At 43.4% G+C, this 13888-nt stretch overlaps 2 protein-coding genes across 3 annotated transcripts in view; both read left to right on the forward strand.

Moving 5' to 3' along the window:
* Window positions 1–4730, forward strand: part of CRK (CRK proto-oncogene, adaptor protein) — a 21554-nt gene extending 16824 nt beyond the window's left edge. The window contains exon 3 of the mRNA XM_090026289.1: window positions 1335–4730. Within this exon, the coding sequence (XP_089882415.1) occupies window positions 1335–1472 (138 nt within the window). The 3' untranslated portion in view covers window positions 1473–4730. The remainder of the gene's footprint in view (window positions 1–1334) is intronic.
* Window positions 4731–6395: 1665 nt separating this feature from the next.
* Window positions 6396–13888, forward strand: part of YWHAE (tyrosine 3-monooxygenase/tryptophan 5-monooxygenase activation protein epsilon) — a 31440-nt gene continuing 23947 nt past the window's right edge. For both annotated transcript variants that reach the window (XM_090026291.1, XM_090026290.1), the window contains exon 1: window positions 6396–6585. In XM_090026291.1, coding sequence (XP_089882417.1) covers window positions 6522–6585 — 64 coding nt within the window. In that variant the 5' untranslated portion in view covers window positions 6396–6521. The remainder of the gene's footprint in view (window positions 6586–13888) is intronic.

Here is a 13888-nt window from a genome sequence, read left to right on the forward strand (position 1 = left end):
CACTGGTAGTTGTCTCTAATTTTGTGTGTTCGACTCTGCGACACAAATTACGTCATCTTACTCATACTTGAGCTAACATTTGAATATATGTTTTAGTTGCTTATTGCCATATAAAATAAAAGATTAAGACAGTAGCTTGAATTTGATTGCCGAGAAGTCTGGAATTCTCCCAAAGCGTGCATTTAATTTATATCTGGATTGTAGTCCTGATTCTTTCACTGACACTGTGTAACCTGTGGCAAGTTACCTAATCTTTATACTTTTTTTCCCTGGGTCTGTCTGCCAAATGCAGATACCGTCCGATACAGGGCTGTCCAAACTGTGTGCCCCCAGCTCCACACCCCACCCCACCCCACCCCACCCCACAAGGAGCTTGCTTGCCTTATCTTGGTATGGGCAGCCCAGCTCCTCTCCGCACTGGCTGTGCACAATGAACAGGCAGCATAAACCTCTCCCTGACCCCCTTCTTGTTGGCCGGTCCTGGCCCCAGGAGCCAGGTAGGAAGCAGAAGCCAGAAGAGAGGGGAAGCCCAGACCCCCAGGCTGCCATAGGAGCAGTAGCAGTGGGAGGACTGATGGCTGGCCAGGAGCCTGTAGACTTGATGTGAACTCTTTCTGGGCTGCATGTGGCTAACAGAGACTGAGTTTTGATGCTGAGTGTTTAGTTGGATGCTACTATTTCAGACTATTAAAATAAGGTAACTTTCAACCCAACCCTTTTTAAACCACAGAATGTCACTACTTCACTCTTATTTGCCATTCTGGTTTGTTTCTGAAGGATCCTGCGATACTCTTTTGAAGGAGTATCTAGTTTTTCTTCTTGTACGTGAGGACTATATCAAACATATTTATATCACAATCTTTTGTTCAGTACTTCATTTGTTTTTGAGATCTCTGAAGAGCCAGTGTCTCTGAGTGTTTCCTCTACCTTGCAAATTCACTTCCCTCTGTATCTACTGTTAAACTTGTACTGATTATATTAGGTATCTAATATTAAGTAATATTAACAAAAGCTGATCAATCGAGTCACAAAATATGCTGAAATACAGCAGCAGGTTTTCTCTTGTGGGCAGTTTGATGTCATAATTCTGCACTCCTTTCACTCTTATACTTCCTTCAGTAGACGCATGTTTGGGTAGGCTGATCTGCGAAAGAACAGGTATCTTTGATTTCAGACTGTAAGGAAGCATTCTTCAGAGGTTCGCTAGTGTAAATGAGTCTGACAACACCAAATTGGGTAATGAACAATTAAACGTGTAATAGGGATGTATCACTATTTGATTTGATGTAGTGATCAAATGTATAATAGTGAAAAGTTATTTCTTTATTCTGCAGGTCGGTGAGCTGGTGAAGGTCACAAAGATTAATGTGAGTGGTCAATGGGAAGGAGAGTGCAATGGTAAACGTGGTCACTTCCCATTCACACATGTCCGCCTGCTGGATCAACAGAATCCTGATGAGGACTTCAGCTGAGTGTGACTCAACAGTTTTGCTTCCAGATGGGAACAATCTCGCTTTGTTTCACTGCAGCTGCCATTTTAGACTGTGTTCCTACAGATGTTGAAAGCAGGATTGCTTATATGAGCATTCAGATACCTGCAGATCCCTGGGACTGAACACCATCATTCCTTAATTAAAGGTCATGTTATTCGGGGTACGAAAGTAGATAACTTGTTTGTCAAGTGGCAGCACTAGTACATGATTACAGGTTGTGATGCCTGCTTGTGTCCATGCAGAGGGAAGACTGTACCTTGGCTCCAGCAACAAGTGGAGAAAGCAACAACAACGCAGCTATGGGATAATAATAGCATTTGTAGCTTTTTCCAGTCCTGTTGCCTCTTTCACTGACAAAGCAAGTCAACCTTAAACGAATGAAAACAAACAACAAAGCGACATATAGGTAGAAATGTCACATTCAGTTTCTCCTGGAGCTTTTTCCACTTTCTCGTTCAAACGTTTCTGCCCTAATAAGTTGGCATACTGTTTTGCATGGTGAATAACCTATGCACAGAGCAAATATATTTTTAAATGTAGAACACACATTGGGATAGCTTTGCTTTACAGTTAATTACTGTTTTAATGTTGAAGGACAGATCGAGTCCACTTGCTGATCTTTTAAAAGAGTTTGAGGACACTAGAGATTTATTTCTTCAGTACTGTTGATGCTTCAGATTCTACTAGTAGCTGATTTAACTTCAAATTAAGACATTAATGCAAGACAATATTTTTACCCACAACTATAAACTTAAGGAAGTATAGACCACATCAGTGCTGAGAAATGTGCATAGCACTTTAATATATAGCTTTAAGGCAGTATTTCATTCATTAAGTCTACTAACATTCAGCACTGATGTTAAAGTGACATAACAAACTAGCCAGATGTAGTAGAGAATTAAATTATTTAGGGCAATTTCATATTTTTCCTATCCTTAATGAATCCTTGCACAGATCAGATTGCTATTACTTCTTTAACTGACAAACCAAGTTTTATTTTAAAAGCATTTTAGGGACACTTCTGGGTTTGGTTTTCATCTGTAAAGCCTTCAACAATAAATTTATAAGAAGATTTTATTTTTAATAAAATAATGGAAGATGCTTAGTTGTGCTTTTGGTCTGATTCTAAAAATACATAAGATGTTTCATAGTTCACAACAAAAATGAGTGCATTAAGTGTTTTATGTTGTGTATTATTTGGATTTTCTGCTTTTTCTACTAACTTGTACCTGGTTTTCTTTAACACAAATTACAGTGGATACATTATTTTTTGGTTTGTTTTAAACTAAAACTAAACACTGAGATAACAACCCCTTGCATGCATCTTGGACTGGTTTTTGTTTTTTGAATACAGCGATTCAATGACCAAAACAGCCAAAGTTAAAAAAGCGTTTTGAATATATTGTGACCCTGTCCGACAGGGTATTTTCAAATTCTGTCAAAAATAAATAGCAATAGAATATCTCTTAACCGTTAGTTGTAAATGTAGCAAGGGCTGCTTCCCGCCACAGAGGCTGTTGCAGCAGGCCACGGATGGTGTTTTACCTGAGAACTGTTAAACTGCTGGAACAGCAATATCTTCTCCTTTTTCTCTTTGTAATTAAACATTTGTTGATCTTTTCCCCCAACCCCCACTTAAAATCATAGACTCGATAGGGCTTGAAGGGACCCCAGAGGATCATCTTAGAACTCAGGTCAGTATGTCTGCCCCATTTTCATTAAGGAAATGGGTGCAGAATAATACTGGAGAGCAAGTCTGATGCACACTAATGAATACTTCCCCCCCGCCCATCCCCAGCTTCCTTAAACTTTGTAGAAAACTGACAACTAATTTGTCCTTGTGGCAGTGACTTAAAGATGATCGTAATGAGATTACCGTACTATTGAATCCCCAGTCCTTGATTGTGTGCTAGTACAGAAAGCGCTTCAAAAATGCTGAAGGATGTTCTAATAATATAATGAGTTTAGTAAAATGTTAGTTTCTTTACAGGTGATTTGTATGATCTTTTTTTGGACCCTGCTACTTACTGGAACTGAACACTTAATGACTGCAGCTCTAAACCCAGAGCTTACTAATTGCCTTGTATGTGCATTTATTTTTCTTCAGGTATTAGAAAAGAAGGATAATTAGGCAAAGGAGAGATGTGCTCAGTGTTCTCAGTCAGGCGGCAGTACAATTTAGTCTGTTTTAAAGTGATTCTTTCTGCCACAGTACAGAACACTAGCCGTACATTCTTGGCGTGCACGCGCACTCCTTCCCCCCCGCCCCCCTGCATATCTTCTGAAAGAAACATTTTATTATGTCCTTTTTTAATACAGAAGGAGAGATATCGGAATTCTTATTACTAAGTAACTGAATGGTCCTACTAAGGTTGTAGCTAGGCTTTTGTGAAGACTTTATAATCAGAAATACTTAAACACTGACATAGCAGAAAAAGTCTTAATCGCTGATGTTGCTGCAGACTTGTAAGTTTTTGTCCAGCATTTTTTCTTAGCCAGCTAGTACATTACTGCAAACATTCCAATATTTCTTGAGTTTTCAGCTGGAATTTAGGTTTATTCCACAGATTGCAGACCTAAAGGATGTTTGCATTTGTACAAAATAGAGGCATCAACCGCCTTGTCAGATTCTCCAAGGACAGTTGAAATGGACTTTATAAATATGTAAGTGAAATCCTCTTGTAGCCTTTGTCACTCCTATTCTACATCTCCCAATCTCGGGGGGGACCTCTTTCTTTCCATCATCTCTGCTTGGCGGCAGTTGTAGGGGGTGTATATGTGCATAGGCAGGTGCTAAAACAGAACAGTATTTCTAGAAATACACCGTGAAACCAGAATGCGCAACTACACTGTGTTCTCCTGGTGCATTTACACATTATATCACACTAAATAAAATACAACTTGGCTGCTATGGTTTTATTTCAGTAAATCCCAACTTTTTAGAATTAATATTTGAACTGGTAAAGGTCTCGTTAATCTGTTTGAGTTGTTTGTGTTAATGCAAATACTTCTAATCATCTTTGAGTAAAAAAACCCTTCATTTTCTTAATGATTGTGGGGGGGAAGCGGTCAAGGAAACCAGTTTGAAGCAAAAATATACAAATATGTGCCATTGTATTATAACACTATCCACTTTCTTGACAGTAAAAATTCTTTTTATTTTTTTGTAGCATGTAATGTATATGTTCATAGTATGTGAAGTAAATAAAAAAAAAAATAGCCAAAAAATTGGCTTGGTGTCCTTGTAGAGAAAGTGTTTTTTGGAAGATTTCCATTTGTTTACTAGTGATAATATAAAGACTACTTTGCAATGATAAAATATGATTGTCTGCAGTACTAGTTTTTGCACTGGCAAATTGCTCACCTAGAAGAAGCTACTGAAAGCAACATTTGCGTAAGATTAAGCTTAAGTGATGAGAAATAACATTTAGACTTGAAGACAATGTGCATTGTTTAAAACTAAACAAATCATTAACTCCTATCTACTGAAAAATGCCAAAGCTTTTCTTTTGCAGAGCAAATAAAATCACACTTCATATTAGCTCATAATAGTTTTGTAAGTTTTGATGTCTCTTGCAGTCCTTTTAAGGTGTTAATTGAGTAATATTTGACCATGAGTATGCTTCACCATATTCATCCCTTTTACATTTTCATATTTATAAAACAGTTAAATATATTTTTGGCAGTTTCGGGGGGAGGGGGGGCGTGAGATCCATCTGACTACTACTGAGCTGCATCTGGAGTTGCCTCATTGTGGTTGGGCACCTGTAGATATTGCAGCTCTCGCAGGTGGGGCACACCAGGATTACCGGGTGAACACTCCAAGTGGAAACTTTCATTAGAAAGAGCTAGCAATGAAGCAAACAGTAATAGTCATCTTAAATTCATGTTTAGCGATCAGGGGTTGAAGTTCAGAAGCTTATGAGGTCCTTTCTTAGCTAAATGGTGTTGAGTCCCTACACAGGTCAAAGTGTATTAGCACTCCCAGTGATGGAAGAGGGGGCGTTTTGTTTTTAGATGAAAGCTTAATGCATACAATCATCCCTTGCCACCGTGTGCTTGTCTGGTACAAACTGAGACTAGAATTCATGGGGAAATTTACATTTTCTAGATAGTGCCCAGTGTTAGAGCTATTTAGTCCTGCGTCAATCCTGTTTCTAGCTCTGTGCTTGGTTGGCCCCCTGGCAGGGAGCCTGAGCTTAACGCTCTCCTTCAACAAGTGAGGAACAGAAAGGCTGCGCCAGCGAGCGTTGCCCTAGCCTGGAAGAGGAGAGGCCCCGAGGCGTTTCCTTGATTCCCGACGGCTCCTTCGTTCGTGGGCCGCTGCCGCCGCCGCCTCCCCAAGCACCTGACGGTCCTCGCGCGGGGCTTCCGCCACCAGCGCGGCTGTAAAGCCTCGTCTCGGGGTGGGTTTCCGTGCTGGGGGCCCCGAGTGCGATGAGCACTGAGTTGAAACGATGAGAGGCTCCCGAGCGGCCCCTCCCGGGGCGGGGAAGTCTCTCGCCAAAACGCCAAGAGTAAAAGCGTTTTTTTAAATTAACAGAATATATGTCTATATAAATCCTCTGTCAGAGTAAAAGAAAAAGGCCACTAACGAGCGAGACCCGAGGCGAAGTCGCGGTCTCCGCAGCGCGGCAGGGGGACGCCGGGGCCGGCTGCGCTGCCACGTGCTCGTTCCTCGTGTCGGGGCCGCGGCCCGGAGCGCCAGGGCGTAGCCCGGCGGGCTGCGGGACGGGGACAAAGCCGCCGGCCACGGCCCCGGCGCCTGACCCCGCCCGCCGCCGCCGCAGTCTCCCCCGCGGTCGCAGAAGGGCGCGGCCCAGCACCGCCTGGCGGTTGCTAGGGAGCCGCCGTTGCCAGGGGGAGCGGCGCGCATGCGCTTGCGGGCGGAAGTGCCCGGATGCAGCGGGAGGAGGCGCTGCCGCCATCTTTGCCCGGAGAGCAGTGAGCTGGTAGCTGCCGAACCCCGCGGACTCATCGGCCTCCATCCGCCCCGCGCAGTCCCCGACGCTGCCCCGCCTGCTGGACATGGACGATCGGGAGGACCTCGTGTACCAGGCCAAGCTGGCCGAGCAGGCCGAGCGCTACGATGGTGAGGACCGGCCTGGCGGGGCGGGGCGGGCGAGCGACGGAGCGGAGGGAGCGGCCACAAAATGGCGGCGGCTGGGCAGGGGGCCGAGGCGGCGGCCGGGGGCCGACAAAATGGCGGCAGGAGCCCCCGGGGCTGCCGGGCGCCGCGGAGAAAATGGCGGCTAGAAAGGCGAGTCCTAGGAAGGGAGGGGAAGGGAAGCGAAGCCGAGGCGAGCCTCCCCCGCCCGCGGGTCCACAAAGCCCGGCCCGGCCCGTAACGCGGTGGGGAAGGCTCTGGCGGGCCTGGTCGGCTCGACGGCCGGCGCGTCCTGAGGCTCCGGGGCCGGCCTCCGTCGTGTTCTCCTCTCCCCTCCCCCACAGCCGGGCGGGCCCTCGCCGCGCGACTCCGCTGCCAGGCGCTGGCGCGGCTCCGCCGGTCTCGTGCCCGTGTCCCGCCGGGCAGATAATGGGTACTTCTTCCTGCAGGAGGCTACTGCAAGGGCTGGGGAAATGCGTTCCTCTCGTGTTCGCAGCGGTCCCGTGTCATTGTGTTGTGCTGCATCTTCCCAGCCTGCCCTCGTCTTGCTGGTGAAGGTTCCTGGATTATGCCAGTTCACTGCCAATCGCAAGACTTTAGAAATGGGAAATGGTCCTAAATAGTTGTAATGTGTCTGTCACCACCTATTTCCAATATCGGAGACTGTACTTCAGGAATACTGCTTGGATCACATGCTTTGTGGGGAGGGATTAAGAAACCTGCTTGTCACTCTTACCCTAGTGCAGTGGTTTCTCAGCTTTGTGAGACTGGAGGCGTCAGTCCCTTTGAAGATGCCAGCTGCTAGTTTTCACTTTTTCTTTTTTGTACTATAGGAAAATACTTGAGCAGTTTTTCTGTTGCAGAGAACTCGGCACACTAATAGCATGTTGGAATGTTATAACACGGTACATTCCTGTGTGAAATGCTAGTTTTACTTTTTGACACAGTTGCTTACCTAAGAGCGCCAACATTGTGGCACTTGGGCCCCCTTGGAGACCTGTTGGAGGGAGGCACCCCAGAGTGCTGTTGCACCCTGGTTGAGAACCAGTCCTCTAGTGGATGTAAACTTCTGGCTTTGGGGCCAGATCTTTAACATGAAATCTCAACCATAAAAACTTAATCAAGGGTTGTGACTAATAACGGATTAGATGTGTATCTGTGCAGTCCACGTGAGGTTCTTTCTCCCTACTCTGTGGTCAGGGACCTGAGGTGGCTGCTCCTCATAACCTTTCCCAAGTACCAGAATGAAAAATGACCAATATTTCCTACCCTGGTTTGCAACGTGATAAAGATGATAAAAATGACAAGAACTAGGTTATGGGTCATCTCAGTTGTTGCTAAAGGGAATGACCAGAGGCACATACATGCTAGCGCTGGAAAAGTATTCAGAAAATGGAGCCAGAGACAGCGGTTAATACAGGAGACTCTCTTCCTGAGAGAATAGCCACAAGCCTGGAAGAAATGGTAGAGTAATTCATAATTTAAATATTTCTCACTTTTATTAGCTGAGGAGGGTTCTAAAATTTATCAGGCACCAGGCTGTTCAGAGGCTGTTATGGGTTCTAGTTAGGGCTAGAAAAAGTTTGCCAGTGTGTAGTATAGATGCACTTTAAAGTGACTGGTGAAAGTTGACTGTAATTGCAAATGTGCCTGCAGTAAGACTTCTGCTGGCATAGCTACATCTGTTAGGATGGTGGTGATTCTCTTTTGTTTTGCTTTGTTCCCATGACCCCTTCTGGCACAGTTAGGACCTAAGCAGGAGCCCCATGAGCTGCTTTGCTTGTGTACAGTACTGTTAAGGAGACTTTGAGGCAGGGCTGTGCTTCTCTATGGAATTTTCTTAATATAAGCTGCATCTTATTCCTGCTAATGCCCAGTGCTTTTTTTTTTTCCTTCTTTTAAACTCTGATATAGGCATCTTGTCTGCAAAACAGTTAATCCTTCCCAATAATTAAGCTGTTGATTGTAGGGTCACCCTAAGGTGCTTCCTAGCACTCTCTGCCCATCATTTAAGAATGAACATTTAAAAAAGCAAAACCAGATTTGTTCAAGTGGTGAAAGCTTATGAAATGTGTATCATTGTAGCTGTTATTGAGACGAGCAAAAAGCAAGCCTTAAAATCAGTATTGCAGAAATCACAGTACTGTTTTCTGGAACACCTTAAGCCAGAGTGGATTGGCCTTGGGAAACAAGTTAAAGACCAGTCGTAATTAAAACAATAGTTCAGTATTGTTGGTCGCTTTCCTTTGGCTGGTAAAACAAGGAATTGATGCTTTTAAGTTTTGACTGTCTCTTAATTTTGTACATCTCTCCACATGTGGTTCTTCACTATTTTCAAATGTCAAGTTGCAGTATTTTAGGAAGAAAGATGAGAAACAGGGCTCCTAAATCCCTCTCTCCTGCTCCCCCTCCTCCCCCCCCCCCCCAACTCTGTCAGCCTACCATATTTATTTTTTATTGCTTGGAGCAAATATTTTTAAGTAAAACTTCTGCCTAATAATATAACTAGTATTAGTCTTTTAGCTTTGTACTGTGTTGATCTTGGTGATGTGTTTTGGGAAGTGGCACTATTAACATAATCATTGGTCTGGATAATACTTATAAACAATAAGACTAATTTAAAGAATAGATTACTTTTATTAGTAGATGTTTTGGATGGGGAATCCAGAAAAAAGATGACAAAGCTGAGATGGAAATACAGAGCGCCCGAGCGAGGGACTAACAATCGAGGGATGGGGGAGAGGAGGGGAACTCGACTAGGTTACAAGCAATACAATGTTAGCCAACTAACCCCGGGGATGGGGGGGATGTGGGAAGGGGGTGGGGGGGTCATGACACTGAGAGAGAAAGGAGATAGATACACACATACCCGTTACAGTGGTCCACAATGTTGGAGGAAGTGGCTGGGAGAAAGCGTCTCAGTCTATGAAGTCTGATCGCGGGGGTCCTCTTCGGGTGGTGCGGGGCTGGTTAAACACCATTCTTGGCCACAGCATTAACGCTAACATAATATGTCCAGTTTAAGTGTTTGTAACCATGGTGTCTGTTAGTTCTTTCTCTTTGGGCAAATGTTTCTGTGGGTATCCAGGTATCTCAACAGTAGTTAGAGCCTGATGGGTCTGTGGGTTTTAAAAATCTGATCCTTTGGATTTGGTCCATGGTACAGGCTTCTTGGCACTACTGTAACCTAAGTAATAGGAAGGCCCAAATTCATGAAGACATTTGGGTGCTTAGCTCCTGTTGATTTTACTGACCTGTGCAAAGTTTAGGACATCATAGGAAACTACTAAAGAAATAAGATGCTTGGTGACGAGAACTTGTTAATACTGTTTAGCAGTAAGTGAAATTGTTTTTGTTTTTCTGTAAATACCTAAAATGCTATTAAGAGGACTTACAGAAGCAGAATCAGTGTTGAACAGGACACATTTAAGAAGGGATTTACCAGACTAGGGAAAAGTGAATCATTTGGTATGCAGTAAAGAAGTGAGAAACTTTTAATGCCACTTCTATTTAAATTTATATATTCATCGTATATATGGGTAACACTTGTCCCTGCATTCCAATACAATTCATCATATGTATGAAAGATAGTTTCAACTTTGCAAAAGAAAGAGTGGGGCAGGTGAGAGCCTTCATTCTTTCTCTTGTCAGGAAATAATGTGCTATGGCAGTATGGGGATCATAAACTAATACTTAGCTCTTAAATGGCACATAGGTTTTGAAGTATAACATTTCATTTTTTATGAATGGGGAAGCTGAAGCATAGAGGTTTGGAAATTGGTTTACCTATGGTCGCATGGTAGGTCAGTATCAGAATTGCGCCATGGAGGTTGGTTTCCTGGCTCCAAGTTGAGTGCTTTGCCTAGTAGTCCAGGGGATTGACAGCGTTTTCTGGGAAGTGCCAAAAAAACACCTGCAACCTGGACTTGCACATGTAGGGGGAGCCCCAAGGGGCCTGATCCTTGTTGTGGCATCGCAGCCCCGACCCCTTCCGCACTGTGTGCCCCAAGGCACAAATGCCAAGCAAAATGCCTTTGCATACTATGTTCCCTGCACACTTTGTGCAGTATTAATGCAGATTCCTACTTTTCCATACAAATGTTGAATGTCAGTCAATTGAAAGCTGTATTGTTTGAATTTCACTGGCAAAGACTGGTTTCTTAATTTTTGATATTGGATGAACTGCAGAAAGGTGAAGTGCTAAGAAGATAAATGCTACAGTATATCTTTGAAATGACAACATTAGTAGGATTTCAGCAAGGATAAAAGGGATGATCTCAAGATAACAGTAGCAAGAATTTAAAAGGAAGGTGGGGTATATGAACTGCCATGCATCTGGGAATAAATCCATTCATAATGCTACATATTTAAAAAAAAAAAAAAAAAAAAGTGATAGAAAGGAAACAACCTAGGTCTATAATTCAGTGCATGATTTCTTACACCACCTTTCCCTTTTGAAAACAGCTGGACATGTTCACTACTACAAGACATAACCAGGATTGGCAAACCTCTTGCCTGATTTGATATGACAGTATCTGCTCACCTATGAAAATGGGCTTATATTTTTTCAGGATAAGTTTTAAAAGGTACTTCCCTGCGAGTCCTTGCATGGTGAAAGGACTTGAGTTTTAAAGTTGAGCATTCATGCTGGGAAATACTGGATTTATGGTTGCTTGTGTCATTTTAACTTGGTTCCTAAGTATTACAATGGCCTCTTAGTTACTTTATGCACTATTTTTTTCCCCCCAAGAGTGCCCCCATCTCATCCACTGCACAGAGTAAATGGTACTTAGGGAATGAGGCAGCGCCTCACTGTTTATTTAGGTTTTTTTCATTAACTGTACAGTCCCATATATTCACTGTCTAGCATCATAAAGGTGTTCTAGATGTAATCAGTCTACACCAGTGGTTTTCAGCCCTTGCTTATTTGTAGACCCCTTTTGAAATTTTGAATGGAGGTGCAGATCTCTTTGAATGGTAAGTGTGCACATTCACATAATTTTGATGAACAGTGTGCAAAAGATGACCCCTTAAACATAGTCTGTGTCTACCCCCCCCCCCCCGGGGGTCTGCAGACTACGGGTTGAAAAGCACTAGTCTGCTCTACTCTGGCGTGGCCATCACCACCTTAGACTGTGCAGATACTTACAGATTTGTCTTCAAAACCCTATGGTTAGCAGAACAATATACATTGTTCTCATGCTACAGAAAGGAGCTAAGGCATATGTGATTAAACTTGGAAAATTGCATTTCTTTTAAGTACCTTAGTAATTAACTCCCCATTTTGAGGTGTGTAAGAAGTTTTTTTTTGTGCAAAAAAGAATTTTTTCTGTCTGGCACCTCATAAGTTCAGAACGCTCTTCAGGTTTCAACTGATCTTTAAGAGGCCTTGAAATATATGTGGAAATGTTTCCATTTTGAACTGGGAAACAGATGGAGGAGCAAAAAGATTTGTCCACGCCTCGGAAGGAATTGATTGCAGAGGCAGGATTAGAAATAGGGACCATCTGACTCCTAAGCTTGTACTGTTTGCTTTATTCTTGTTACCAGACTAGTTAAGGACCTAAAGATTCCAGTGTTTTTTTTACTGTTTGTGATGAACTGTTGGCCCTTGTGAAAATCAGCCTTGTGTCTCAGGTTGAACACTAAGATTATGAGGAATGTGCAGGTATTTGTTACTTGTAGAAATTTAGAGAGAGTGAATTGCACAGCATCACGGTGGAAGTCTGTGTCAAGCAGAAACAAAATTGTTGTGGACATGCCTCCCAGGCATTAAATCAGAGCTGTCCAACATCAGCGCGCGTGGAGGCTATATGTGGTGGCGGCATGTGGCCCCCAGGTCACACACTGCTAGGGAATTCCCTCCCTATACCCACAGCCACGTTGAATATGCTGTGGCAGTCGTGCATGGCCACGAGGGTCTACTGGCTGCATATTAACCTCATGTGTACTGTGTGACTTGCTTAAAAAAATGAGCAAAACTTGGTTCTGCTACGTGCCTCTCAACCCATCATGGTTTTGGAGCATATTTCGCAGTCCAAAGACTTTGTACATTAGCTACTTACAGAAAGCTATTAAGTCGCCCAGTGCTGAAAGAGAGTGCAACACAGAACAGTGAGTTATATGCAAGGTAAGCCCCTTTTACAAACAGCATAACCATGGTATCTTCTTTGGAGAGAATGAGCAGAGGGTCTGGGATTCAGATCTAGATGCCATTCCCATCTGTAGGGCTGTCCTCAGTAACAAAAGTTAAGAGAACAGAAATTCTAATATATGTAATAGAGATCTAGAGCAAAGGGATCAAACTCATTTGAAAGCTGAGTGGTTTGGTGGCATCTTTTACTTTGGGAGTATATATGCTTTCACTGTCCGCTTTTCTGTTGGGGGTTTGCACAGATGTTCTGAGGAGAGTTTGTTCTTTATGCACTAATAATATGCATTTTGGTCATATCAGTTTCTTAGCAAGTAAAATCCCCTTGTCCTCAGGTTGTGAATATTTCAGTCCTTTGTTTCTCTTTCTGTCCTGTTCTCTCTTCTGTTTTGCTCCTTCTTCTTGCTTTGAGTTTTTCTTTTTCTTTTTCTTTTTCTTTTGTTTCCTCTGAATATAATTCCCTGCAAAAGAATTCCAGTTTCCATTCCAGTGTGCTAAAATCAGATGTTGACATTGAAGTGTTTGTCAGTGGACTTGGAGAGAGACATTCTGGTAAGATTAATTTGGAGGGGCGGGGGGTGGGGATTGTTCCTCTTGAATCACTATGTCAGGCTGTCCGCAGACTCAGGCAGACATTGTTCTCTGTTGCTCTTGGTTCATACTTGACAGGTTGCCTCTTCAGCTGTGAAGGCCAGATTTTTTAATTACTATTTTTATTTTTTTTTAAAAGAAAAAGCTTAGATTACATATGGTCTGTGTGACCCACCAAATACACCTGGATACCGCTTATAGACCATATTCAGCCCATGGGCTACATGCTGTTTTAGCCCATCACAGTGCATTGTCTTCCAATAAAGCAAAGGGTGAAGAGGCTTTCTGTAACCTGTCCAGGGGTTCTCCTGTGCACAGATGGGTGAAGTCAGAAATTGGAGTTGTGCATGGCCGGTGGTAATGGGATACTAGGAATACTGAAGGGTCTTTTGGCAGCAGGTCATGAACAGGCTGTGCTGTATGAAATACAGCTGAGTATTGACAATTGTTAACAGGTTGTTGTAACTGTTTGAGTGTGTCTGCAGCAGTCAGTGCCGTCACCACATCCTGCTGTCAGAGGTGAGTCTGGATCTGGCCTCTCAAGAA

This window comes from Crocodylus siamensis, chromosome 13 (genome assembly GCF_052110815.1).
Source record: "Crocodylus siamensis isolate JL-2025a chromosome 13, ASM5211081v1, whole genome shotgun sequence".
NCBI classification, from domain to species: Eukaryota; Metazoa; Chordata; order Crocodylia; family Crocodylidae; genus Crocodylus; species Crocodylus siamensis.